The following is a 26,317-nucleotide window of genomic DNA, read 5'->3' on the forward strand; positions in this document are numbered from 1 at the left end:
TTAATATTGGTAAGATTTTTCTCACATGTAACAATTATGTATACCATCTCATCTTCATAATTTAGTTGAAAATAATTGGTGTACTTCACTTATCCTAAAAATAATTTTATGAAACTCATATGATCTTCCTTATAGTTATAAAAATATAAACATTTTGACATGTTCCTTGAATTAAAAAATTTTAGTTCATTCTACTTTTTGTTTAAGCATTATTTTCACAATTTTAAGTGCTTAATAGATCCATTCTTATCTCAGTACTGAGATAAAGTCTGAGTTGTGATTAAATTAACATGAAATGGTTATCTAGTTACTTTTCATACATAATTATAAGTTAAATATGAAAATTATAATAGCTATTTCCTTATTGTTATTAAATTTTCTTCTCATTGATTTTTACTTTAAAATGCACAATTTTATCTTACTGAATTACTTTCCTTCAAGATCATGTTTAACCTGATGAAAATATACATTTAGATGCTTATTTGATAAGCTAACAGTTATATATTTTAGTTTTTGCATAGGATTTTTTCTCTGTGATACCAGAGGCATCCTTATATAATTTTATACGTAGCAGATAGTAATATCAAGGGCTTAAGTCAAAGCCTTTCACTTTGACTTAAGATATAAAAGTTACAATAGAAAATTGTTCCCACCTTACTATGAGAACAAGGTTATATCATCTATAAAATTACAGCTGTATGAAGCCCATAGAGATCTGAGGTCTTAAATTGACATTACCATAATGGCAGGGTGCTAAAATTCAAAAAAGTGACAAGCAACTCACTTTTTGAAACCCAAGAATCTCAGAAAACTCCATGAAGAATATATAAAAAGGAGAACATAGCTAAGTACCTAGCAGTCAAACTACTGAAAACTCAAGGAGAACATTTTATTTTATTTTATTTAAAGTGGGAAGATCTTTATTTATCAATATTCTTGTTTACCTGAAGACTAGACTGGAAGAGACTGAAATTATAAGTAAGGCAGACCTAGATATATATTTCTTAGCAATGTAATATTGGGGAGTTTCTTCTTGTTTCTGTGTCCACAAGTTAGAGATTATAATGTCTTCTTCATGAAGAGGGTGGAAAATATAGAGTGATAAAGTATATGAAAGCAACTGACAAAATTTATTCATTTATTGATTCATTTTGCAAAAGTTACAATACTGTATTCAGAGAACATACTGAAGAAAACTAATGCAGTCCTGTCCTCATGAAGATCATAGTTTGGCAAGGAGAGACATTCATTAAATGATTGTACTTAAAATAATTTGACTATACTGATGATGATCCTGCTTCATGAACATATGTGTCAATTAAGCTAACCCTAGAAGAATCAGGAAACATTTGGGTACTCAATAACACCTGTGTTTTCTTTTTCTATTTCGTCTTTCTCTCCTGTAGCTGTAGCTTTTCTCTAAAGCAGCTGAAGGCTGCCCTGCCCTTCAGCAGGCAGATAAGAACTGATGGAGATAACACCCTTGGGATTATCTTCACCTACCATGGGAAATGATTCTGTAGCATTCCTTGTCTGTCAATGTGTCCTAAGTAGAATTAAGCTTCAGGTGTCCCAGGTTTGCCAGCACACCCATTTTGGTTACTGTCCTTTTGAGAAAATTTAAGAAGTGGGTAGATAATAAAGGCATGTTATATACAGATTAAAAACATTAAGAATGACTCCTTACATCTTATTAGAAACAATGGAGGCCAGAAGACAATAGAATAACATCTTTTATGTGCTAGGGAAAATCGGCACATAACATAGAATTAACATAGAATTCTCTAGTCAGCAAAGTATTCATCAAAAATGTTGGCCAATAAATACATAAAGACAGAAGAACTTTTCTCCAATAGAAATTAACTGCAAGATATTCTGAAAGAAGTTATTTAGGCTGAAAGGAAATTATGACAGATAGAATCTTGGTTTTTCAGAAAGTAATGAAGTATATCCGAAAGTATAAATATGTTGGAAAACAACTGAATATTGCAAAAAAATAGAATTCAAGGAAAAAGCTTTAGTGTGTTTTAGCCTTTTGGCTATCAGCCTCTTTCCTCTTTATTTTCCAGTTAACTTTTTGTTTGTTTGTTTGTTTTTTGTTTTTGGACAGAATCTTACTCTGTCTCCAAGCTGGAGTGCAGTGGTGTGATCTCAACTCACTGCAACTTTCGCCTCCCAGGTTCAAGCAATTCTTCTGCCTTGGCCTCCCCAGTAGCTGGAATTACAGGTGCCTGCCACCATGCCCAGCTAATTTTTTATTGTATTTTTAGTAGAGTTGCCATGTTGGCCAGGCTGGTCTCGAATTCCTGACCTCAGGTGATCTGCCTGCCTTGGTCTCCCAAAATGCTGGGATTACAGGCATGAGCCCCTGCACTTGGCCCTAGTTAAATTTAACATTAAAAAGTATGTGGCACTTAACAAAGTAAAGGAGCTTTGATTAAGATCAAAATTCAGCAGCTAAATGAAATTTCAGTAATTTATTCAGAAAATATTTATGAAGTCCCTAATCTGTCCTACACTCCAGCCAGCCCTTAGTCCTGCAGATGTGAGGAAATTGTCTCTGTGAGCAAGTAGAGTGAGTTTGGAAGTGTATGCTTTCCCAGGTGAGCCTCTGGATGAAAACACAGATGGTCAACACTTTTATTGCAGCTTTTTGAGTCAGTAATTCAAGTATTTAGCTAAGCCTTACCCAGATTATTGACCCACAGAAACTGCAACAAATGTCTCTTGTTTTAGGCTGTTACATTTGTGGTGATTTCTTATATAGCATAGAAAATGAATATAGACAGATATAGACACATTATGCATAGCTATAGTGTCTGATTAATCACTATAAGAAATACATACCTGCCATAAAAACTTTTTAGAATTCATCCAAAAACATCTCTAGTGCATAAAAATACTATTTAATATAAGAGCTCATAATCTTGATTTTAGCATTCCTTTATAGCGTTTCTTTTCTGAGCATGCTGCTTATAAGAAAGTTAAGAGAAGAATGAGAGGAAGAAAGTGTGGATTGTTGTTCTTGTGTAATTAACTCTTACCTTGCAGAATTATGACTTTTTTAGGGACATCAGCTATATTTCACCAATTTCAGCCATCATGAGTCATTTTAATGAATATCCTAATAACTCCTTGTGTTGACTTACCTGTCCTTCTCCCTTCAAGATACGCTTTGTACAGTGGTAACATCCATCTCTTAATTTTTGTTACATGTTGGGCTATATGCTGAGAAAGCAAAAGAGACATAATAGTTGTCATGGTCTAGCTGGGAAAAGGCTAAGTGCCATGGTATGGAGTATCCTGTAGGGAGACCCTTAGAAAACTTAATGATGAAAGAAGAGAAATGGGAATGTGAAGAGGAATGTTACTTATTGAAAGGATGCCTCGGGCATGTACTTCCTGGTTTGTGATGAATTTGGATGTTATCCTAGGTAAGTATTTATTGCTTTGTGGAAGATCTAGTTGATACCACTGTGTGGTTTAGAATATGATAGCTACCAATAATATTTAGTTGTTTAAAGTTTACTATAGATCTAAATGTTATTTCATGATAATAGAACTAGTTATATTAAAAAATCCTCATTCCCTCTCATCTTTTTATTAATAATTGAATAATGTGGTATAATTATCTTTTTATTGATATCACTTTGAGTAGTTCTGTAATAGGGAACATGAAAGATAGTATTGGGTTACATGATTCTTTGACAGCTCTAGGAAAATACTCCAATTTAAGATTCCAAGTAATATCAGAAATCTTTACACTATCTATAAACAACTAGGTACCTCAATATTCTACGACGTAGGATATACTAGAGAATGTCCTTCTCTGGCTGGGATTAAATAACAGAAACCAGATTTATTTCACTGCCTGAAATAACCAAAAAATTATTGAAATATATAACACAAAGGTTTCAAACCACTAGGCAATAAGCCAAGTGGAGAGTGATTCCTGAGAGTCTTAAGATAGAATCAGCAGGACTTAGTAATTAATTGATTTGGGGAATAAGGGAACACAGTCTAAGAGATCTTCTAGATTCTAGTTTTGGTGTTTGGGTGGTAGTGATACTATTAAGTGAAGCAGCTTTTCCAGATTAGGGGCACATACGGATTTTGAATTTACACATGTATTTGAAATGTATGTGAGACATCCAGGTATGTATTAGATATTTATATCTGGAGTTTAAGAAACAGATTAAGAGAAGAGATATAATTTTAGGAGTTATCTGCAGATGGTTTTCAAACCAGAAGAATGGGTCATTCAAGAAAGCATGTAAAGTTGAAGAGCAATGGGCCAAGGGAATACCATTTAAAAAGTTGTTAGTAGAAGAGAGAATGTCCTTGAAGGAAATTATGTTAGTGATCAGAAATGGAGGAGGAGAAACCAGAGAGTTCATGAAAGCAAAAAATGCATAGAATGTTGAGGAGATAGTGGTCAGCAATGTCAAATTCTAGATGTTAACTATATGCTTTACTTGCTTATTTGCAGTATAAAATGGATAAATTAAATAATGGTTAAGGTTACTTCCAACTCTAACATTATTGTATGATTCTTTTGCTTATTTTATAATGATGCACTACCTTTATTAGCTTCATTACCATCAACAAACTTAATTTTATCTATCACTTTGAATTAATTGTAAGTTATTATAGTGATTTTCCTCATTTTTCCTTTTTTATCTCTAATTATGGTAAAACACATATAACATAAAATTTACCTTCCTTACTATTTTCAATAAACTATATGGTTTATTTTGTGGTTCCTTGATTTGAGTAAGCTTATTGAATATCAGTTAACATAATCATTGCAGTACCAAATAATACATCTTTTTATAGGTTATCTTAAATATGACCTAGGTACTTGGCTTGCCTCACCCTAGTCTTGGCCCTGTGTTAAACATACTATATATTTAAACATTTCCAGATGTTAATGTATTGTGAACATTTTTAAAGATAAAATTAGATTCTCATTAAATGATTACAATTTAGACTCTGAAAATCTGAGTTTTATTTTTAAAAGCATTGTCCATTTTTTAAGATGTCTTATGAGCCAAAATATAAAACAGAAAACCCTGCAAGTTGTCATCAGATAAAACAGGACATCATAACTTAAAGGTTTCGAAGGATTATTCTTTTAGTGGAAGTTTAAGCAAGTAATTATGTTTGGAACCAGAATTTCTGCAAAGTTGATGTTGGAGCCAAAGTTGATATTTGCTAAACCCATGTTCTTTTTTGCTTAGAATAGAAACATGTATGTTACATAAAATCATTAACAATATTTGCTGTAACCTATTTGATTTTCAGTTTGGAAGAAGGAGTTTCCATACTTAATTATAATGGATACTCCATGTAGTCTTGGACAGTCTTTTTAAAAATAAATATATATGAACTTTGGGGCCGGGCATGGTGGCTCACACCTGTAATCCCTGCACTTTGAAAGACCTATGCAGGCAGACGACTTGAAGTTAGAAGTTCAAGACCAGCATGGCTAACATGGTGAAAGCCTGTCTCTACTAAAAAACAAAAATTAGCTGGGCATAGTGGTGCCTACCCGTAGTCCCAGCTACTCTGGAGGCTGAGGCAGGAGAATAGCGTGAACCCGGGAGGTGGAGGTTACAGGGAGCTGAGATTGTGCCACTGCAGTCCAGCCTGGGTGACAGAGTGAGACTCTGTCTCAAAAATAAAAATTAAAAAAATAAAAATATATGAACTTTGGGAGCCTTTTAACAATAGATTAGCATAAGTTCACCTGTTCTTTCCAAGTTTTCTGTACCTGCTCATTAACAAAGATTCTATTAAAGCTATGTTTTTATTCCAGAAGCACATAATTGGCAATAGTATATAGTTGATAAAATAGAAATGTGCTGGCTAGAATTTACTCCTTTCTAGGAAAATATTTCTCTGCTTATTGCCAGACTTAGCTTTTTTTTTTTTTTTTTTTTTTTTTTTTTTTTTTTTTATTAAAGTTTTTTTTTCTTTTCTTTTTTATTTTCTTGCTTTTTTTTTTTTTTTTTTTTCTTTTTCTTTTTTTTTTTTTTTTTTTTTTTTATACTCTCTGAGGTCTTCTGAATGGACTGAAGTCTTCTGAGTTTAATGGCATTTTTAATTTCAGTACCAAGCATTCTGGTCTCTTTCTTTTGGTAATAATGCTCTGTTATTCCTTTAGGGATTTACTTCCCACATTCTGTGTTATTTTAATGAGAATGTCAGGCAAGGTGTCTCAAGCAGCATAAGGTAGTTAAGCTGGGCCAGTTGAATTCTCTCTTCTAGGAAGTTACATCTAGAGCATGACTAGTGATGAAAAAAATCATACTGCTTGATTTCCTGATATCCAGTAAACTCCTTGGCCTTTATTTTCAAAATTAAATAGGAGTAGACATTTTAGGCCAGAGAGATCAACTATCAATCATGCTAATTATAAAAGTAAGATTTTATATTTAATCCTTACAAATTTTGCACACAGGCCCACATTCTTATTTATAGGCATTGAACAAGTGACAGCCATTGCATGGCAGTTTGTTAGGAGGAAGTCTGGAATTCAAATCTAGGAATTTTTAATGTCTTCCCTTGACGAGATTTTTATGGAAAAAGTGTGAAGATTTATAACACTTACTCTGAAAAGGATGACAACCAAGACAACCAACTGTAGGGTTTTAATCTATGGCCCCAAATTGGTTGTATTTAAATTTCTACTACATATGATGATATCCAAAATATTTTCATGATGCACTGAAAATTTATCAAATAGGAAAACTGTGATTTGGGTTATAGTTTATGTATTTGCTATAGTGCAAATAGAATACTACTTATTTCAGTGGTCTCTGTATACATAGACAGTTAAACCATAAGCAACAGTATTTGAAAATAAATGCACTGTGAACAGCTTTTGTAAATCTATGGAGGCTAATAATATATGAGATCTCACATATAGGAGAGTCTTGGTGTTGTTTGTTGACTTTATTTCTTTAGCAAATGTTTAGGTAACACTATATTGAATATATGTATCAATGCTATGAGTTCCCCCATTTACAGATGAGGAAACTGAAGTCATGGAGAGATTAAATAGCTTATCGAAGATCCTACAGCTGTGTTGAATCATCTTGTTAACAGATCAGTTTTATTAATCACCTTAGAGGTTGCCTCTGGAATGAAATGGTGAACAACATGCATGAAGCAGTTATTTTCATTACCACATCTGATGAAAATAATTGTTTAATTGTTTCTACTTGTTTAACAATTATTTATTGAGTACATAGTACATGCACCACTGTACAATGTACAGAAACTATATAGTGTACAAAATAAGCAAATGTTTGACTTCATTAAGCTTATGTTCTAGTGAGAATTCCGTAAGGATATTAATATTTGAAAGTGATCTTGTTTAAGCTTTTTTAGAGCTGGGACTATGTCTTTTGTCTCTGTATTCCTGACTTCCAGGTCAGTTCAGGATAGATATTAGAGAGTACATGAATAAAGGAGAGAAAAAGTAAATGAAATGCACCATACAATGTTCCTTTACTTTTGTTTTTTATTTGAAACTCTTTCCTGAAGAGTAACATACATTTATATAGAGAATATTTGGTACTGTAGAAATTATGCAAAATATAATTATCATTACATTTTCAAGTTGTAAATAAAAATAAGTATATTATTTGGGAATAGGAAATAGTAATGTTATTGAATAGGGAAGAAATTGTGGCACAACATTTCAAAGCATTTATCTATAAAGTGCTTTATATGATGGGCAGTAGCTAATTAAGATTTTCAGATTAATGGGTAAATCAAACCTATCTTAGTCTCTTCTTTTTAACTGAATTGGGATCACAGTTATAGAGCACATAAAAGAGAAAAATCTAAGTTTCTGAAACCTCACATATAGAGTTAAGAACTTACAAAGGCATGTGTCTTTCAAATAGCACATAAACTAGAAACATCAGGGAAAATAATGCATTGCAATCATTTCATTTATTAAAATAAGAATAACAAATAATTTTTACTTTATTGGTTTATCTTCAGTATATGAGACTTAGATATGTAGCCTTTGACCCAGTAGGAATCAAAATAGAGGTGGTTCCACTTCAAGAATTTGTAATAATCCCTTCACTTTAGCACATGAATGTGTTCAGTATTGGCAAAAGAACACGTTGCTACCAAAACTGAAACAAGATCTTTGAAACAGAAAGGATGTTGCCATGGAAAAATGAAGTAACACTCAGTGCAGCTGTGATGCATTCATGAATAGGATATTTTTTTAAAAGATCATTTGTGTTTGGTGTGGCTCAGAGGGTCCCAACCAGATGGTTTCCATGAACATGATCTGACCCCCAGCTTGAGGACTTCTTACTGGCAGATTACTTCATTTTCTTTCCCTTGGATTGTCAGATCCTTACATTAATTCAGAATTTACTGCTGCAGATTTATATTCAGTAATATAAATCACTCAACATTTTACATTAAAACCACAATTTTATACATACAGTTTAACAGTTATTTTAAAAGTGTAAAAAGATTTATATGATAGCTTTAGTATATGTAATAGATATAACATCATAATAATTTTGAGTAATTTTAATTATATTCTTATCATTAAAGGAATTCTCACAAAATATATTTTAGAAAGTTTATTTTAGAGTTGTTGTATATCTGATGCTACTGTAGTGTTGATTCTGTTTGCATTGCTCACATTGTTTACACTTGATGAAATAATTGATTTTTAAATTAGTGAAATTTTATGTTTTATGATTTTGGAAATTTTGGCATGATTTCAATTTGTTCCTAAGGATTTGTATGCATGTGGATGTGTATGGTAGCATACTAAACTAATTACCTCACATTATTGAAAGCATTTTTCACTGTAATATCAATACCTGCATGAAGTGTTAAATACTGACACTTCATATTTTGACCTTTTAACCTGAATTAATAAAGGCTATGCTTTTAATGTGCCATTTTAAATTGTGCAACTGAAAATTACTAGTGAATTATGTTAAATATTTTAAAGCATAATTGTAAGTTACCTGAGACAATGTAGACTTCTATTTCAGAATAAATAAACTACATTCTGATCTTAAGTACATATATTAACACATATGTACTTTATCTAATCTGCAGGATAAGATTTTAGAACTAAAATGAGCTCATGCTTCATGAACCAATGCACTTATTTTTGCAAAATTTTATCTGTATTTTTCGTCACTGAATCCATCAGTTTGTCCACGCCCCAAAATGTGAAGCAAAGACGAACAGGTTTGTTTATTTATAGGTTGGCAAATTATTTATCATATCAAGGAATTCCAAACCTGCTACATATCATCATGCTCTCACCAGAGTAGTATATTAGGCCCAAGAGAAGAGATATTGCTGTTATCTTTTAAAAATGTAGTCTTTTTGCTAATATAGTTTCTTTGAATATCCAAGAATTTATGAATTAAAAAAAATATTTTGTATTACACCTCCAGATAACATCTTTTTGTGTGAAATATTTTGTAGGAAATCAACCAGTCATAGTTTGTATTTTCTCAATAACTTAAGCATTGTAGGCTGTTGCAGCAATTGGATAATGAGACACACAGTACTACTTTATAAGCACCGCTAAGACTAATAGACTTTAATCTACATTGCTTCTGAATTAAGAAGTCATGATGAATTCAGTTTTGGGGTTGGGCTTACTTTGTCTCTTTATCTTAATCTTTAAGGTCCTGGCAACTTAATGTAACTCTACTGGAGATAGGAGAGCTTTAAGATAATACATGAAATTATAATTTAGGTAATTTGAAGAATGAAAAAAACAAGAAATAATGCTCTGATTTTTAAGTCTTCTGATTTCTCCTATTACCGTGTATTTGTTTATGTATAATAAATCTGATATATGTATGTATACTTGAATCATTGTATATAAAAAGTGAAAGTATGTGATATAAACATGTTTTTTAATGGTTGTCTAGTATTATAAATTGAATGTTTTAAACATTTTTTTCTTATATTCTAGTCTGTGAAGTAAAAACGGAAGAACTAAATTCACATAAAAATAGCCCTTTTTAAAAAAAGTAACAGCAATAAATTGCTAGGTAGTTCTAGGCCTTATCTGGTGTTAACAAAATTTTCTAATAAACTGCAAAAGAAGGAGGGATTTCTGATCTTCTTTGGCCAGCACATTTTCTAACTCAGTCTTGTGTCTTGGAAAAGACTATGTGGAAGGGCAGATCATCTCTTGTCACTGGGCATTTTGTATCGAGTGTATAACAAGAGTAAACAGTACCTTTTCAAGTATTTTTTATATTCATTAGTGAAAATAAGTCATAAAGATAAGTCATCAAATAAATCATAAATATGGAACGTTTACTTTTTTGGTTGTTTATTCTGGTGAAGATATTAGGTGTTTGAAGGTATATTTAGTCTGATCCAAATATTTTAATTCTGCTTTTCTTTTCTAGCTTGAAGTACAATCTTGTTGTGTGTTTATTCCAAATGATAGCCTGCCTTCCCCAAGTACAATTATATCTGGTGACATTCCTGGAACAGTGAGAAGTTGGTACCATGGACAAACCAGTATGCCAGGAACACTTGTCCTCTGTTTGCCTCAAATAAAGATTATTAGCGCTGGGCACAAGTACATGGAACCTCTGCAGGAGATTCCATTTGTTATCCCACGACCCATCCTCGAAGAAGGTATATTTAAAAATTTTTTTCCTATGGTTAATATTTTATATGGACATTTTTAGATTTGTTGGTGTTTTTAAATGTTTCAGTGTATAAGCAGATCAGTCTTCTCATTGAAAGATTTTCCTGACCAAAGTAAATGAACTAAGTGATGCCATTTATTGCCATCCATATATTTTAATCTTAGTCACATATTCACATATATGTTATATATAAAAGATCATATACAATATAATATAATCACTAAAATACAAACATAGGAAGAATTAACTTGGGAAGAAAGTTGGTTTTGGATATTAACATTAGGCTAAACTAAGAATGATAAGTAGACTGATCTAATTTAAGCTACTTGATTTATGAATGAATGTATTATATATAAAAATAACTGCGAGAATATAGTATTTAGCAAGCGTAATGCATTTTTAGATTTCTCATTTGTTTATACAAAGTAATTATATGATGATTAGAGTCATGATCCTTTCTCCAATATATATATATTTGATTTCTCATATTGCCGTGTTTTCAGTTATGAATTCATAAGCTTTTGAACTTTGGCATGTTCATTTCAAACAAAATGTGAACCTGGAAAAATTTTGAGTCATAAAGTAAGTAATCTGAATATATGTTATAATAACAAGGCTCAAATTTTTGACAGTGCTAAACAGGTCAACACCTTGTTCATATTATTAGGATGTAAGTGTATGAATCCTGATACCATTGAAATTTCTACATACTGTCACTGAAAAGCAGACATAGCCTGTGTAATTTTTGACCTCTACTTTGATGTTGGTTTCTCTCTCCTTTTCTCTATACTGAAATTTCTGTCAAATTCTACTTTTCTTATATTTATTAAAAGAAAGCATGATTTCAGTAAGAGACATTTTTGGTCCTTAATAATATGAATACTGTTATTATACAGTCACAGAATTTTAAGGTGAAAGGGAATATTTTTAGAGTGTATGATCTTTTGTGACTGGTTTCTTTCATTTACTGTAATATTTTTAAGATTGATTCATGTTGTAGCAGTCTTTATTGTTTTTATGGCTGAATAGTATTCTATCGTATGGAGATACCAAATTTTCTTGATTCATTCATCAGTCGATGGACAGTTGAGTTTGTTTTCACTTTTTGACTTTTATGAAAAATCCTGGTATAAACATTTTTTTACAGGATTTTTGTGTGGATTTGTTTTAATTTTTTTTAGCTATATGCCCAGGAGTAAAATTGTTGCGTCGTATAGTAACTATGTTTGAGCTTCTCAGGAATTGTTAGACTGTTATCCAAACTGTCTGCACCATTTTACAATACCACATTAATGTACAAAGGTTCTAATTTTTTTCACATCTTTGTCACTATTTGTTATTATCCGCTTTGTTTCTTTTCTTTTTTTTTTTTTTTTTGTTCTAGCCATCCTAGACAATAACCTCTTAAACTGGAGAGAACAATTAATTTTAAGTGTTAATTTTTTGTTTTTTGTTTTTTGTTTTTTTTTTGAGATGGAGTATTGCTCTGTCGCCTAGGCTGGAGTGCAGTGGCACAGTTCTGGCTCACTGCAGCCTCTGCCTCCCAGGTTCAAACGATTCTCCTGCCTCAGCCTCCCAAGCAGCTGGGAATACAGGCACTTGCTGCCATACCCAGCTAATTTTTGTATTTTCAGTAGACTCAGATTTCACCGTATTGGCCAGGCTGGTCTTGAATTCCTGACCTCGTGATCCACCGATCCACCTTGACCTCCCAAAGTGTTGGGATTACAGGCGTGAGCCAATGTGCCTGGACAAATTAAAGTGTTTTTTTTCTTCTTCTTCTTCTTCTTCTTTTTTTTGTTATTATTATACTTTAAGTTCATGTGCATAATGTGAAGGTTTGTTACATATATATACTTGTGCCATGTTGGTGTGCTGCATCCATCAACTCGTCAGCACCCATCAACTCATCATTTACATCAGGTATAACTCCCAATGCAATCCCTCCCCCCTCCCCCCTCCCCGTGATAGGCCCCAGTGTGTGATGTTCCCCTTCCCCAGTCCAAGTGATCTCATTGTTCAGTTCCCACCTATGAGTGAGAACATGCGGTGTTTGGTTTTCTGTTCTTGCGATAGTTTGCTGAGAATGATGGTTTCCAGCTGCATCCATGTCCCTACAAAGGACACAAACTCATCCCTTTTTATGGCTGCACAGTATTCCATGGTGTATATGTGCCGCACTTTCTTAATCCAGTCTGTCACTGATGGACATTTCGGTTGATTCCAAGTCTTTGCTATTGTGAATAGTGCCGCAATAAACATACGTGTGCATGTGTCTTTATAGCAGCATGATTTATAATCCTTTGGGCATATACCCAGTAATGGGATGGCTGGGTCATATGGTACTTCTAGTTCTAGATCCTTGAGGAATCGCCATACTGTTTTCCATAATGGTTGAACTAGTTTACAATCCCACCAACAGTGTACAAGTGTTCCTATTCCTCCACATCCTCTCCAGCACCTGTTGTTTCCTGACTTTTTAATGATTGCCATTCTAACTGGTGTGAGATGCTATCTCATTGTGGTTTTGATTTGCATTTCTCTGATGGCCAGTGATGATGAGCTGTCCTGGTTCTGACAATCCTTTCTTCTAAGCTATAATGGCTATTTGTAATATTTAACTAATCTTGCCTTCAGGTTTCCTACTTTCTCCCATTACCCCCAATCCATCCTCTACACTTACCAAGAAACATTCACTGAACAAAAATGAGCTAAATATAAAACAATAGTATCAGAGAAGTAGAATGGAAAGGCGTGTAATAGGAGGTGGCATGGATTTAGACATCCCTTATCTGCTTGAACATAAATGATTGAAAGTTATCTACATTTTGAAACCAACAAAATGACAATGAAAAGGAAAAAGCATTATAAATCAAAAAGGACTAATAAGAACAAGAGAGGAAATGACAGTAGGTGAAATACATCACAATTTTTTAAAAAATGGAATGTGTGTAAATAGCAAATGACTGAGGACCAGAGGGGGAAGCTATAAAAGAGCAGTCTAATTCATGCCATCAGTCCCAATACTCAAGAAAGATTGTAAAAGAGAATACAGGCATGACACCGAAACCAGAAGGGCTGTTTGAAAACTGGAAATGAGTAAATAAACCTCTAAATAAGTTTTCTATCTGGGTACATGTGTAAAGACAAAGAATAAATTACTCTTAACACGTATGCATCAAAGGCTTATATCCAAATATTTTTATAAACACCACCTTAAAAACAGAAAAAGGGACAAATTTATGGTTATTCATAAGAAGTTCATTTCTATAGTTTTTTCAGACCAAAAGAAAATTAAAATATCTTGAAATAATCTCTTTTTCTCAGAGTAGGTTTGACCAATGAGAACAACCATATGGTTAAAAAGTTGTTTCTACTTTATGTTTCAATGTTGATTATGCAGTCACTCTATATTCTCTTAGGGAGTATGAAAAATAGGCTGGAAATTTCAATTTGATTCAAGCCCTCTCCATCTGGTATGTGATTTTTTGCTTTAAGTTCAAAATAAACTAACTTGCCATCTCAGTTCTTGCAAGAAAACAAAAACAAAAACAAAGAAAACACCTGAGAATATAATAGCATCTTATGCTTTAAAGATGGAGACTTCTGCAGTTCTTAAGTCATTCTTGATGTATTTGAAGAACGAGATGAAAATAAAATAATTTTTCATACGAAAAAGACAAGCAGTAGATGTTGGCAGGAGTTTCATAGAAATAAGAGAGATTTTAAATGAGTATTGAAGGTATAAAGAATTATGGGAACTACATATCAGACCTTTTATAAAATCATTTGAAAAGACAGAGTATAGTAGTGTCACATCATCTTTAAAAAACATAACTGAGGGATTCTATTTACAGCAACATGATAAATATGTTGAATGATCCCTCTCCAAAAAAATAAAAATGATGACTATATTGTATTTAAACAATATTTATATGTGACACATACCATAAATAAAATTTATATAATGTTGTACACATATACACATGCATGCACATACACACCAAATGATATCTTCTTAAACTTATTAATGAATTTCCAAAAAGAGTAAAGATTATTAAAGCCAGGGGCTGAGGGAAGCCAGAAACACAGAGGTATGAAAAGTAAATGCCCTGAGGCACTTCAACGTTGGTTAAAACTGAGCATCCGTGTTTACCACTGAACCGAAGACAAGTTAAGTCTGACTGAAGATAAAGCCTGAAGCTAACTCACATTTGCAGAAAATAATAGAAGATAAAGCTGGCATGCAACTGGCTAGAATATTCATGTACAGGTAAACTAGAAATAAAGTTGTCTGCTCTTTCCTTCTGTATATGATCCTCTCACAAACGTTGCCAGAAAATGAAACCTTGAATAGAGGGGGGAAAAACCCACAATCACAAATCAGCCCTCATAAGAGGTTGCAGCTTAAATTTTTATTACCTAAGTGGCATAAAAAGCTTTTATCAAGAATTTAGTTTCAAATTGTTCTGAACTCGTAATGCCACCACCATGTTGGAAGTAAATTCAGGACTGCATAGGAGGAATCTTTCAGACCAGTCTTCAAAACATTTCTACAGAGAAATTTCTAAGGAAAATAAGGAGCACAGAAAAGAAAAGAATAAACAAGAAATATTAGGTATAGTAGGCAAGAGTCAGCAGAAATTAGGCAATCATATACGTTAAATGTTTCATGTAGAAAGAAATAAAAGGAAGCCTTAAAAATATTAATATAAATAAAGAGTTTTAAATAGAATCAAGATAAAAAGAATATCCCATGTAAAATTTTAAATTCAACAAAAGCGCTATTCAATAAGTGCTATGAAGTTCAAAAATAGGAAAACCAATTTATGGTTTTAGATGTCAAACACAATTTGCCTCCAAGAGATCTTCTGAGTACTGAGAATATTCTTGATCTCTATTCAGGTGCTAGTAACATGTATGGGTTTATCTGACAAAAATGTAGCCAGTTGTATACTTAGTGTTGTACCATTTTCTGTATGTTAGACTTTCATACAGTTGACATTGAAAAATTCAATGAACAACTTTAACAAAATATTAGACACAACTGAAAAGAAAATGAACTAGATTAAAGAGATTAACTGGAATGCAGGTCAGCAAGTCAAAGAGAAAAAACATCAAAGAGTGAAGAAGCAACATGGAAAATACAGCAAAAAACCAAAAAAGTCCAACATATGTATAGAAAGAAAGAAGTAGAGGCAATATCTGAATAAATTATGCCAGAAAACTTGCAGAACTCATATTCTCCAATATTATAACTTTAAAACACAAAGACTGAGAAGATCCTTAAAGAACCCAGAGGAAAAGGACAAAAGACCTCCAAGGAAACATGAAATGACATTGTATCTCCTAAAAGGCCAATGAAAAGCAACAGTCAGCACAACAGTATCTTTAATGAGCTGGGAGAAAATAACTATAAACAAGGATTTATATACCCAGAAAATATCTTTCAAAAAAAAAAAAAAAAGGCAAAGAAACAAAATTGAGTTTGCTAACATCATATCATCACAAAAACAGCTTCTAAAGGATGTACTTCAGGCAGAAGTAAATGAACTGAGAAAGAAGGAAGGGCTAAGCTGTGAAAAGGAATGATGACTAAAGCACTAGCATATAGGTAGGCAAATGTGGCTCATGACCAAATGCAGCCAACCACCAGATTCTTTAAATAAAGTTTTATTGGAACACAGTCATACCAGTGTATTGACATATTGTCTATGGCTGCCTCTGCACTATAAAGCATGGTCGGGTAGTTAAAACAGAAACCATATAGTTGATGAAACAAAATATTTACTATCTGGCACTTTGTTGAGAAAGTTTTCCAACCTCTGCCTTAGTTCTATATATGTCAAATCTAAGCAATTATATTACAAAATAATGATATCAAGTTTTAAAAATAAAAGAAAATATATGACAATAACCTCTTAATCTGGAGAGAAGGATTAAAGTGTTTTAAGAACTGTGTTGTTCAGGTGGAGAGTAAATAGACTGATTTACTATATCATTTAATAAATTAAATATGCATCTTAATATTTTTAAAACTAAATCATACTTTGTGGAAATGGTGTTAATTTCTAATATCAAAAAATAGTGAGAAAATAATTTCCAATATAGCACAGGAAAACTTCTTACATTATGTTTATATTTATATATTATATATTACATAATATATATTCTTTAGATAATTCTGCATTATATATTATACACTTTATGTAATTATGTAAAATAAAATTACATATTTATATAATTTATAATTATAATAAAATAGCATGTATTACATATTTTATATCACGTATTATATATATTTAGTTAACTAATTTACAGAGACAGGGTCTTGTTTTGTTGCCCAGGCTGGAGTGCAGTGGTGCAATCATAGCTTGCTGCATCCTGGAACTCCTGGACTCCAGCAATCCTCCCACCTCACCCTCCCATGTAGCTAGGACTATAGGCGCAAGCCACCACATCTGGGTAATTTTAAAATTTTTTGTAGAGATGAAGTCTTGCCAAATGTTTATACTATAAAATTTATAATATCAATTTATATTATATAAGTTTATAATATAACTATTCATATTATAAAAATTTTATATTACAAATGTTTATATGACAGAGAAAACCATCAAGGAAGTGAAAAGACAATGTATAGAATAGGAGAAAATACTTGCAAATCATGTATTTTATAAGGGTCTAGTATCTAGAATATAATAAAGAACTCCTACAACTCAACTATAAGATGGCAAGTAACTCAACTAAAAAGTGGGCAAAAGATTTGAATAGAAGAAAATATTAGGCGGGGCAGGGTGACTCATGCCTATAATCCCAGTGCCTTTAGAGGCTGAGGCAGGTGGATCACTTGAGCCCAGGAGTTCGAGACCAAACTACAAAACATGGTGAAACCCCACCTCTACAAAAAAATTTAAAAATTAGATGGGCATGGCGGTGTGTGCCTGCAGTCCCAGCTACTCAGGTGAGAGGATCAATTGAGCTCAGGAAGTCAAGGGGGCAGTGAGCCGTGATTGCACCACCGCACTTCAGCCTGGGCAAGAAGAAAACCCGATCCAAAAAAATAAATAAAAAGAAATAAAATATTAAAGAAGATATACAAATGGCCAACAAGCACATGAAAATAAGTTCAACATTATTAGTCATTAGGGAAATGCAAACCAAAACCACAGTGAGATTCCACTTCACACCACTTTTACCATTTTTATAGTAAAAATAAATACCATTTTCATAAAGTAAGCTTTAGTTTTATAAATATTAAGATGAGTATTTAGTATATTAAATGATGTAGTAAATCAATCTATTTACTCTCTGCCTGGCAACAGAGTTCTTAAAAACACTTTAGGAGATATTGGGCTGAGACAATAGGGTTTTCTAAATAGACAATCATGTCATCTGCAAACAGGGACAATTTGACTTCTTCTTTTCCTAACTGAATACCCTTTATTTCTTTCTCTTGCCTGATTGCCCTAGCCAGAACTTCCAACACTATGTTGAATAGGAGTGGTGAGAGAGGGCATCCCTGTCTTGTGCCAGTTTTCAAGGGGAATTTTTCCAGTTTTTGCCCATTCAGTATGATATTGGCTGTGGGTTTGTCATAAATAGCTCTTATTATTTTGAGATACGTTCCATCAATACCGAATTGATTGAGCGTTTTTAGCATGAAGGGCCGTTGAATTTTGTCAAAGGCCTTTTCTGCATCTATTGAGATAATCATGTGGTTTTTGTCTTTGGTTCTGTTTATATGCTGGATTACGTTTATTGATTTGCGTATATTGAACCAGCCTTGCATCCCAGGGATGAAGCCTACTTCATCATGGTAGATAAGCTTTTTGATGTGCTGCTGGATCCGGTTTGCCAGTATTTTATTGAGGATTTTTGCATCGATGTACATCAGGGATATTGGTCTAAAATTCTCTTTTTTTGTTGTGTCTCTGCCAGGCTTTGGTATCAGGATGATGTTGGCCTCCTTAAGCTGATAAGAAACTTCAGCAAAGTCTCAGGATACAAAATTAATGTGCAAAAATCACAAGCATTCTTATACACCAGTAACAGACAAACAGAGAGCCAAATCATGAGCGAACTCCCATTCACAACTGCTTCAAAGAGAATAAAATACCTAGAAATCCAACTTACAAGGGATGTAAAAGACCTCTTCAAGGAGAACTACAAACCACTGCTCAGTGAAATAAAAGAGGACACAAACAAATGGAAGAACATACCATGCTCATGGATAGGAAGAATCAATATCGTGAAAATGGCCATACTGCCCAAGGTAATTTATAGATTCAATGCCATCCTCATCAAGATACCAATGAGTTTCTTCACAGAATTGGGAAAAACTGCTTTAAAGTTCATATGGAACCAAAAAAGAGCCCACATCTCCAAGACAATCCTAAGTCAAAAGAACAAAGCTGGAGGCATCACACTACCTGACTTCAGACTATACTATAAGGCTACAGTAACCAAAACAGCATGGTACTGGTACCAAAACAGAGATATAGACCAATGGAACAGAACAGAGTCCTCAGAAATAATACCACACATCTACAGCCATCTGATCTTTGACAAACCTGACAAAAACAAGAAATGGGGAAAGAATCCCCTATTTAATAAATGGTGCTGGGATAATTGGCAAGCCATAAGTAGAAAGCTGAAACTGGATCCTTTCCTTACTCCTTATATGAAAATTAATTCAACATGGATTAGAGACTTAAATGTTAGACCTAATACCATAAAAACCCTAGAAGAAAACCTAGGTAATACCATTCAGGACATAGGCATGGGCAAGGACTTCATGTCTGAAACACCAAAAGCAACAGCAACAAAAGCCAAAATTAACAAATGGGATCCAATTAAACTAAAGAGCTTCTGCACAGCAAAAGAAACTACCATCAGAGTGAACAGGCAACCTACAGAATGGGAGAACATTTTTGCAATCTACTCATCTGACAAAGGGCTAATATCCAGAACCTACAAAGAACTCAAACAAATTTACAAGAAAAAAACAAACAACCCCATCAAAAAGTGGGCAAAGGATATGAACAGACATTTCTCAAAAGAAGACATGCAAACAGCCAACAGACACATGAAAAAATGCTCATCATCACTGGCCATCAGAGAAATGCAAATCAAAACCACAATGAGATAGCATCTCACACCAGTTAGAATGGCAATCATTAAAAAGTCAGGAAACAACAGGTGCTGGAGAGGATGTGGAGGAATAGGAACACTTGTACACTGTTGGTGGGATTGTAAACTAGTTCAACCATTATGGAAAACAGTATGGTGATTCTTCAAGGATCTAGAACTAGAAGTACCATATGACCCAGCCATCCCATTACTGGGTATATGCTCAAAGGATTATAAATCATGCTGCTATAAAGACACATGCACACGTATGTTTATTGCGGCACTATTCACAATAGCAAAGACTTGGAATCAACCGAAATGTCCATCAGTGACAGACCGGATTAAGAAAGTGCGGCACATATACACCATGGAATACTATGCAGCCATAAAAAGGGATGAGTTTGTGTCCTTTGTAGGGACATGGATGCAGCTGGAAACCATCATTCTCAGCAAACTATCGCAAGAACAGAAAACCAAACACCGCATGTTCTCACTCATAGGTGGGAACTGAACAATGAGATCACTTGGACTGGGGAAGGGGAACATCACACACTGGGGCCTATCACGGGGAGGGGGAAGGTGGGAGGGATTGCATTGGGAGTTATACCTGATGTAAATGATGAGTTGATGGGTGCTGACGAGTTGATGGATGCAGCACACCAACATGGCAGAAGTATACATATGTAACAAACCTGCACGTTATGCACATGTACCCTAGAACTTAAAGTATAATTTAAAAAAAAAATTACACAGCCCGAGAAAAAAAAAAAGAAAGAGATACTGGGACAGAATAGAGAGAAATGTTTAAAAGGTTGACAAAAACTGTCCAAACTTAATGACTGGATTAGTTATGGATAGGAAAGGAGAGAAAAAAAATCTGTAGAATAACTCCATGGTTCCTGGCTTAGATGTCTGTGTACACATTTATATAGTTAATATTATGGTTAGGAATAGAGAAAGAGGGCCAGTTCTGGGTGTGCACGGTGAGATGGATGAATTTAGTTTGGTCCATATGATGAAGGATCCATGGGACATTTAAGTAAATAAATCTGATAAGCTGCTGCATATATGGATCTAGAGCTCTAAAGAGGGATCATAGTTAGAGACACAAAATGTCCACAGGGAAAACATGAAAAAAAATGGGATTATCCAAAGTCATTTATAGAGTGACAAATGAAGTGGGATCTGCATATAACAAGGCTGGGAACAGTAATGTTATGGGATGAGGAAGGACGGAATAATTTGTGATAGAAACTACCAATAGAAGGTTAAGTAAGTGAGGAAAAACCGTGAAGCAGTAGTCTTATGGAAGACATAAGATTGGATCATGTATAAATGGTTGGATCATTTATAAATGTAGCCAATAAGATAAGTACTAAAAGCTATAAGATTTGACAATTTTAGGTAACTGGTTTCTTTTACCACAGTATTTTCAGAAGAATGATTTTTTGTTTGTTTGTTTGTTTTGAGACAGAGTCTTGCTCTGTCTCCAGGCTGGAGTGCAGTGGCATGCTCACTCACTGCAACCTCTGCCTCCTGGGTTCAAGTGATTCTCCTGTCTCAGCCTCTCGAGTAGCTGGGACTATAGGCACGTGCCACCATGCCCAGCTAATTTTTGTATTTTTAGTAGAGATGGGGTTTCACTATGTTGGCCAGGATGATCTTGATTTCTTGGCCTCTCGATTCGCCCCCCTTGGCCTCCCAAAGTGCTGGGATTACATTGTGAGCCACTGCGCCTGGCCAGAAGAATGATTTTAATGTCAGTCAGTGATGGTGGCTTGAGGACTAAAAAGGAAATGAAGAACTGATTTAATAAATAATTTGTTTAAAAAATATTATTTGAGAAATGACAGGAGAAAAAGGATGGTACCTGAAAGTATATATACCTTGATATTCTTTGGGTGCAGGAAACAGAAACTAAGTCAGGATAACGAAAGCAAAAATGAAACTTAATGATTCATTGTCTATATTCTATTGTAGAAAACAACTTTGGCTTTTAGTTAAAGTTTTAATATTACTCCCACCATCTGACTCTGGTGGTTATGAAGACCATATGTTCAATTAAAAATTTCTTTTCTGCCGGGTGCGGTGGTGCATGCCTATAATCCCAGCTCTTTGGGAGGCCGAGGCGGGGAGATCACAAGGTTAGGAGATCGAGACCACCCTGGCCAACATGGAGAAACCCCGTCTCTACTAATATACAAAAAATTAGCCGGGCATGGTGGCATGTGCCTGTAGTCCCAGCTACTCAGGAGGCTGATGATGCAGGAGAATCACTTGAACCCGGGAAGCAGAGGTTGCAGTGAGCCAAGATTGTGCTACTGCACTCCAGCCTGGCGACAGAGCAAGACTCTGTCTTAAAAAAAAAAAAAAAATCTTTTCTTTATCTTTGTTTTTGCTTGTCTTCATAACTCCTGAGAAAATATTTTTCTCTCTCCTTAGCATTGCTTGTTTATCATTCTGGGATTCCAAATTTCTATTAAATTTGCAATTCTTTGAGACCAATTATTTAGATTCAAGATGGAATAGACCACAAAGAACATATTCTTATGTAACTAAGATTATATACTCAAACCTTTTATTTTTATGGAAATATTTTGGTATATTGCATCTGTTAATATCTATCTGACTTTATAAGCAAAAAATATGATACAAAATTTAATAATTTAAAAAATTACTCAGGATTATCATTGTGAATGCAACCAGAATAAATATAATACAATGAGACCTTTTTATTTACACCTTAAAGCCTTTTCAGTATACTGAGAAATATAAAAATGACATAAACTTGATTCAGTACACCTTGAAACATAATCTACAACTTTATAGGCAAGGCACAGCATTCTAAGGGTATCTGTTTCTTTCTTTTAATTCCTAAAACCTAGGCTGATACTTACTTCAACCATCTGTCTTCTCTATCCCACTCAATCCTCCAGCCTTTTTTTGGATTTCTTTATTTTCCTAAATTTCCCATATTTGTCCCATTCATTCAGCAAATACATATTGAGCACCTACCATGTGGCAGTCACATAGAGAATACAGATTTGAACAAGACAGATATGGTGCTTGCTCACTGATATTTTACAAACTATTGGGAAGAGTAGTGCAATAAATAGTCCTTGGTTGAATCTTATGTATTACTGGCTATTGCTATCTTTTCCTAAGGGTTTTAAAGATTAAATGAGATATACATTACTTTAAACAGTGTCTGGTAAATGCTCAGTAAAAACCATTATGGTTCTCAACATCTACGTAGGATTTCCAAGTTCCATGGCCTGGTTTTCAATCTTTGCTGTTTCCCAGATACATTTTCTTTTCTTGGTCTCTTCTGCTGCCATGTTCCTGGAACCCTGTATGGAACTCTGTCTCTGTAATAGGCTTATAACTCTTCACTTCTTTTAATTCACTTATAGAATCACAAAGAAATATTAAAGAATAAAGTAGAGTTTGCTGAAGATGTCCTACCATAGGGAAGAGGTGGTACTGGTGTACCCTGTATCAAACAGTCTTTAAAGTGGCTGTTAGTCTCTTAGACATGTTTGTACATCACAATGCTTATTTGGCCATTTTCTCTTCCTCTTTAATCTCTTGACCAAAGTAATTTGAAATTCCTCTCCTTCTATCATGCAGAGTAATTTAGTTATTTTTGCATGCAATCCTTTTCATGGCTTCCTTTCAATCTTAGGGTATATTTTAAAATCCTTAACATGACCAACAAGACCCCATAAGACTTGGCCCTGCCCACCTCTCCAGTTGTATTTTCTGCTGCTCTCTCTGCTGCTTGCTTTGCCCAACTCTAGCCCTAGTATCCTTTCTGTGTTCTTGGAATAAGCACAGCACTGTCCTATCACACTGCCTTAGCATATTCTACAAACATGAATTCCTCCTTCCCAATCTATCCTCTAGGCATCTTTCTCCTTCTCCTCCTTCGGTCTTCAGGGTATTTCATTTATCAGGTCCCTCAACTCTGTGCTGTCTTTGTACTCCAGTCATCACTTTTACAAACTATCCTAATTTTAACTATTTTTGTTCAGTATCTCATTCCCCTACTAGGGTGAAAAGAGCAGGAGCGTACCTGTCTTGTTCATTGCTGTATTCCCATTATTTAGCACAACACATGCCACAAAAGAGGAGCTCACTGTACATTCTCGGGCCACATGAAGTTTTCAAGTTATTCATGATAAATAGTTTTTGGTTACTATAAGGGAGGAAGAACTTAAGAAATTAAAAAGTTACCTTCTCACTTATCTTAAGATCCATAAACAATTGAAAAATAATTCCTGGTCTTTGCAAATTGAAAAAAAGGAAAAAGATGCATTACATAGATGATTAATAGGATGAACAAAAAATTCTCTATAGATTTGAGGCTCTGTCTTTACTGAACTTGGACTTCTAAAGTTCAAAATGAGGAACTGTTTGCTGAAATGTGTCATCTGATTTCAATTGCTGTGGAAAGGGAGAGATGATCTCTAATATAGCCAGCTCCAATCTGTGTAGGGTGTTTGGGTCAAAATCAACATCTTGAGTTTCATTAGGGAGCACTTGCAGTGAGCCTTGCAGATGTAATTTGCTATATCCAGCCAACACCTCTGAGCAGATGGATTTCTACACTATGCTAAACAGAGGTTTGTTTTTTCTTCTTTGAATGAATTGCCTGTGACTTTTGTAAAATATTTTGACAGAAATGGAATATTGAGATCATTTATAAATTAAAACTTTGCTGTTGTTGGATTTAGTGAGTTTTAATAGAAACTGTTGTGAAAATTATTTAGCATTTATGAAAAACACAGGGGCTGCTTTTTCATGTAATTCTTGTTCACCTTAGTGGTTTATATGTATTGTTCCATTCTAGGTTTTTTAAGTCATAGTTTTATAATCATAATTTCCACTTGTTCTGAAAGATGATGATGTACTGTTAAAATTATTTTCTTTCCAATTTCACTTAGTGTGTTTGACTTTAATCCTCAAACTGTGTATGCAAATAGGATTCCTTGGGGAGAAAAGGAAGCTCAGAAACTAACTTCTAATTTGTTTTTGATGATGATGTTTTTAAATGAATTTCTTGGCAACAATCATGTATGTATTAGTAGTAAAATTAAGCTGTTGTACTACCTAAATATACTTAATATAATTGCTGTAGACATTTTCTTCTATAAGTAGCTCACATTCAGCCTTCTTTGTCATTTATTTTGTTATGGGTTCTATAGCTTTTAAAGGCTGAAAAGGAACATCACCCTATTTATTCCTTGCTTATCAGTTTTGCATTTCCCAATCTCCTCCCTCTCCCCACCACACTTATTTTAAAAACCAAACCAATATGGCAGACCTAACATGCTATCATATTTTTCCTGATCACATTTTTAGACTTTATTTTTTTAAAGCAGTTTGAGGTTCATAGCAAAATTGAGAGGAGGGGACAGAAATAACTCATATATCCCCTGCTCCTAAACCTGCACAACCTCTCCAATTCGGTACTGATGAACCTACAGGGATACATAATTGTCACCCAAAATCTGTAGTTTACTAGAGGACTCACTCTGGGTGTTGTACATTCTATGGACTTGGAGAAATATATAATGACATGTATCTGTCATTATAGTATCATGCATAATATTTTTACTGCCCCCAAAACCACCTGTGCTCAACATACTCATTTCTTAGCCCCTACAAACACTGATATTTTCCCTGTCTCCATAGCTTTGCCTTTTTAAGAATGTCATATAATTGGCATCAAACAGTATATAACTTTTTCGTATAGGATTCTTTGACATAGTAATTTACATTTTTGCTTCTTCCATGTATTTCCATGGCTAGATAGCTTTTAATTTTTTGAGACAGGGTCTCACTCTGTCACCCAGGCTAGAGTGCAGTGGTACGATCATAGCTCACTGCAGCCTCAACTCCTGTACTCAAGTAATTATCCTGAGGAGGACTATTTGCTACCTCACCTGGCTAAATTTTTTTGTTTTTAAATTTTTGTAGAGACAGGGTCTTGCTGTGTTGCATAGGGTGATCTCTAACTCCTGGTCTCAGGTGATCCTCCATCTTGGCCTCCTAAAACACTGGGATTACAGGTGTGAGCAGCGGCACCTGACCGATAGCTCATTTCTGTTGTGCTAATATTTAATTGTCTGAATGTACTACAGTTTATCCATTCATGTGTGAATAGACATCTTGGTTGCTTCCAAGTGTTGGCAATTTTAAATAAAGCTGCTATATTCCTCCATCTGCAGGTTTTTGTGTGAACCTATGTTTCCAGCTTCTTTCGACAAATACTAAGGTACATACATGATTGCCAGATCGTATGGTAAAAATGTTTAGTTTGGTAGTATACCACCAAACTGTCTTCGTTTTGCATTCCCACCAACAATGAGTGGGAATCCCTGTTGTTGCACATACTCACTAGCATTTGGTGTTCTGAATTTTGGCCATTCTGATAGGTATGTAGTGGTATCTAAATGCTGTTTAAATTTAGTTTCCTGATGACATGTTCTGTGAAGCAT

The 26,317-nt window shown here is 34.1% G+C and overlaps 1 protein-coding gene across 1 annotated transcript in view; it reads left to right on the forward strand.

Moving 5' to 3' along the window:
- The window catches only part of VPS13B (vacuolar protein sorting 13 homolog B), an 876,795-nt gene that overhangs the window by 396,000 nt on the left and 454,478 nt on the right, over positions 1-26,317 (forward strand). Inside the window, exon 23 of the mRNA XM_031669315.1 lies at positions 10,434-10,668. Coding sequence (XP_031525175.1) covers positions 10,434-10,668 — 235 coding nt within the window. The remainder of the gene's footprint in view (positions 1-10,433; positions 10,669-26,317) is intronic.

This window comes from Papio anubis, chromosome 8 (genome assembly GCF_008728515.1).
Source record: "Papio anubis isolate 15944 chromosome 8, Panubis1.0, whole genome shotgun sequence".
NCBI classification, from domain to species: Eukaryota; Metazoa; Chordata; class Mammalia; order Primates; family Cercopithecidae; genus Papio; species Papio anubis.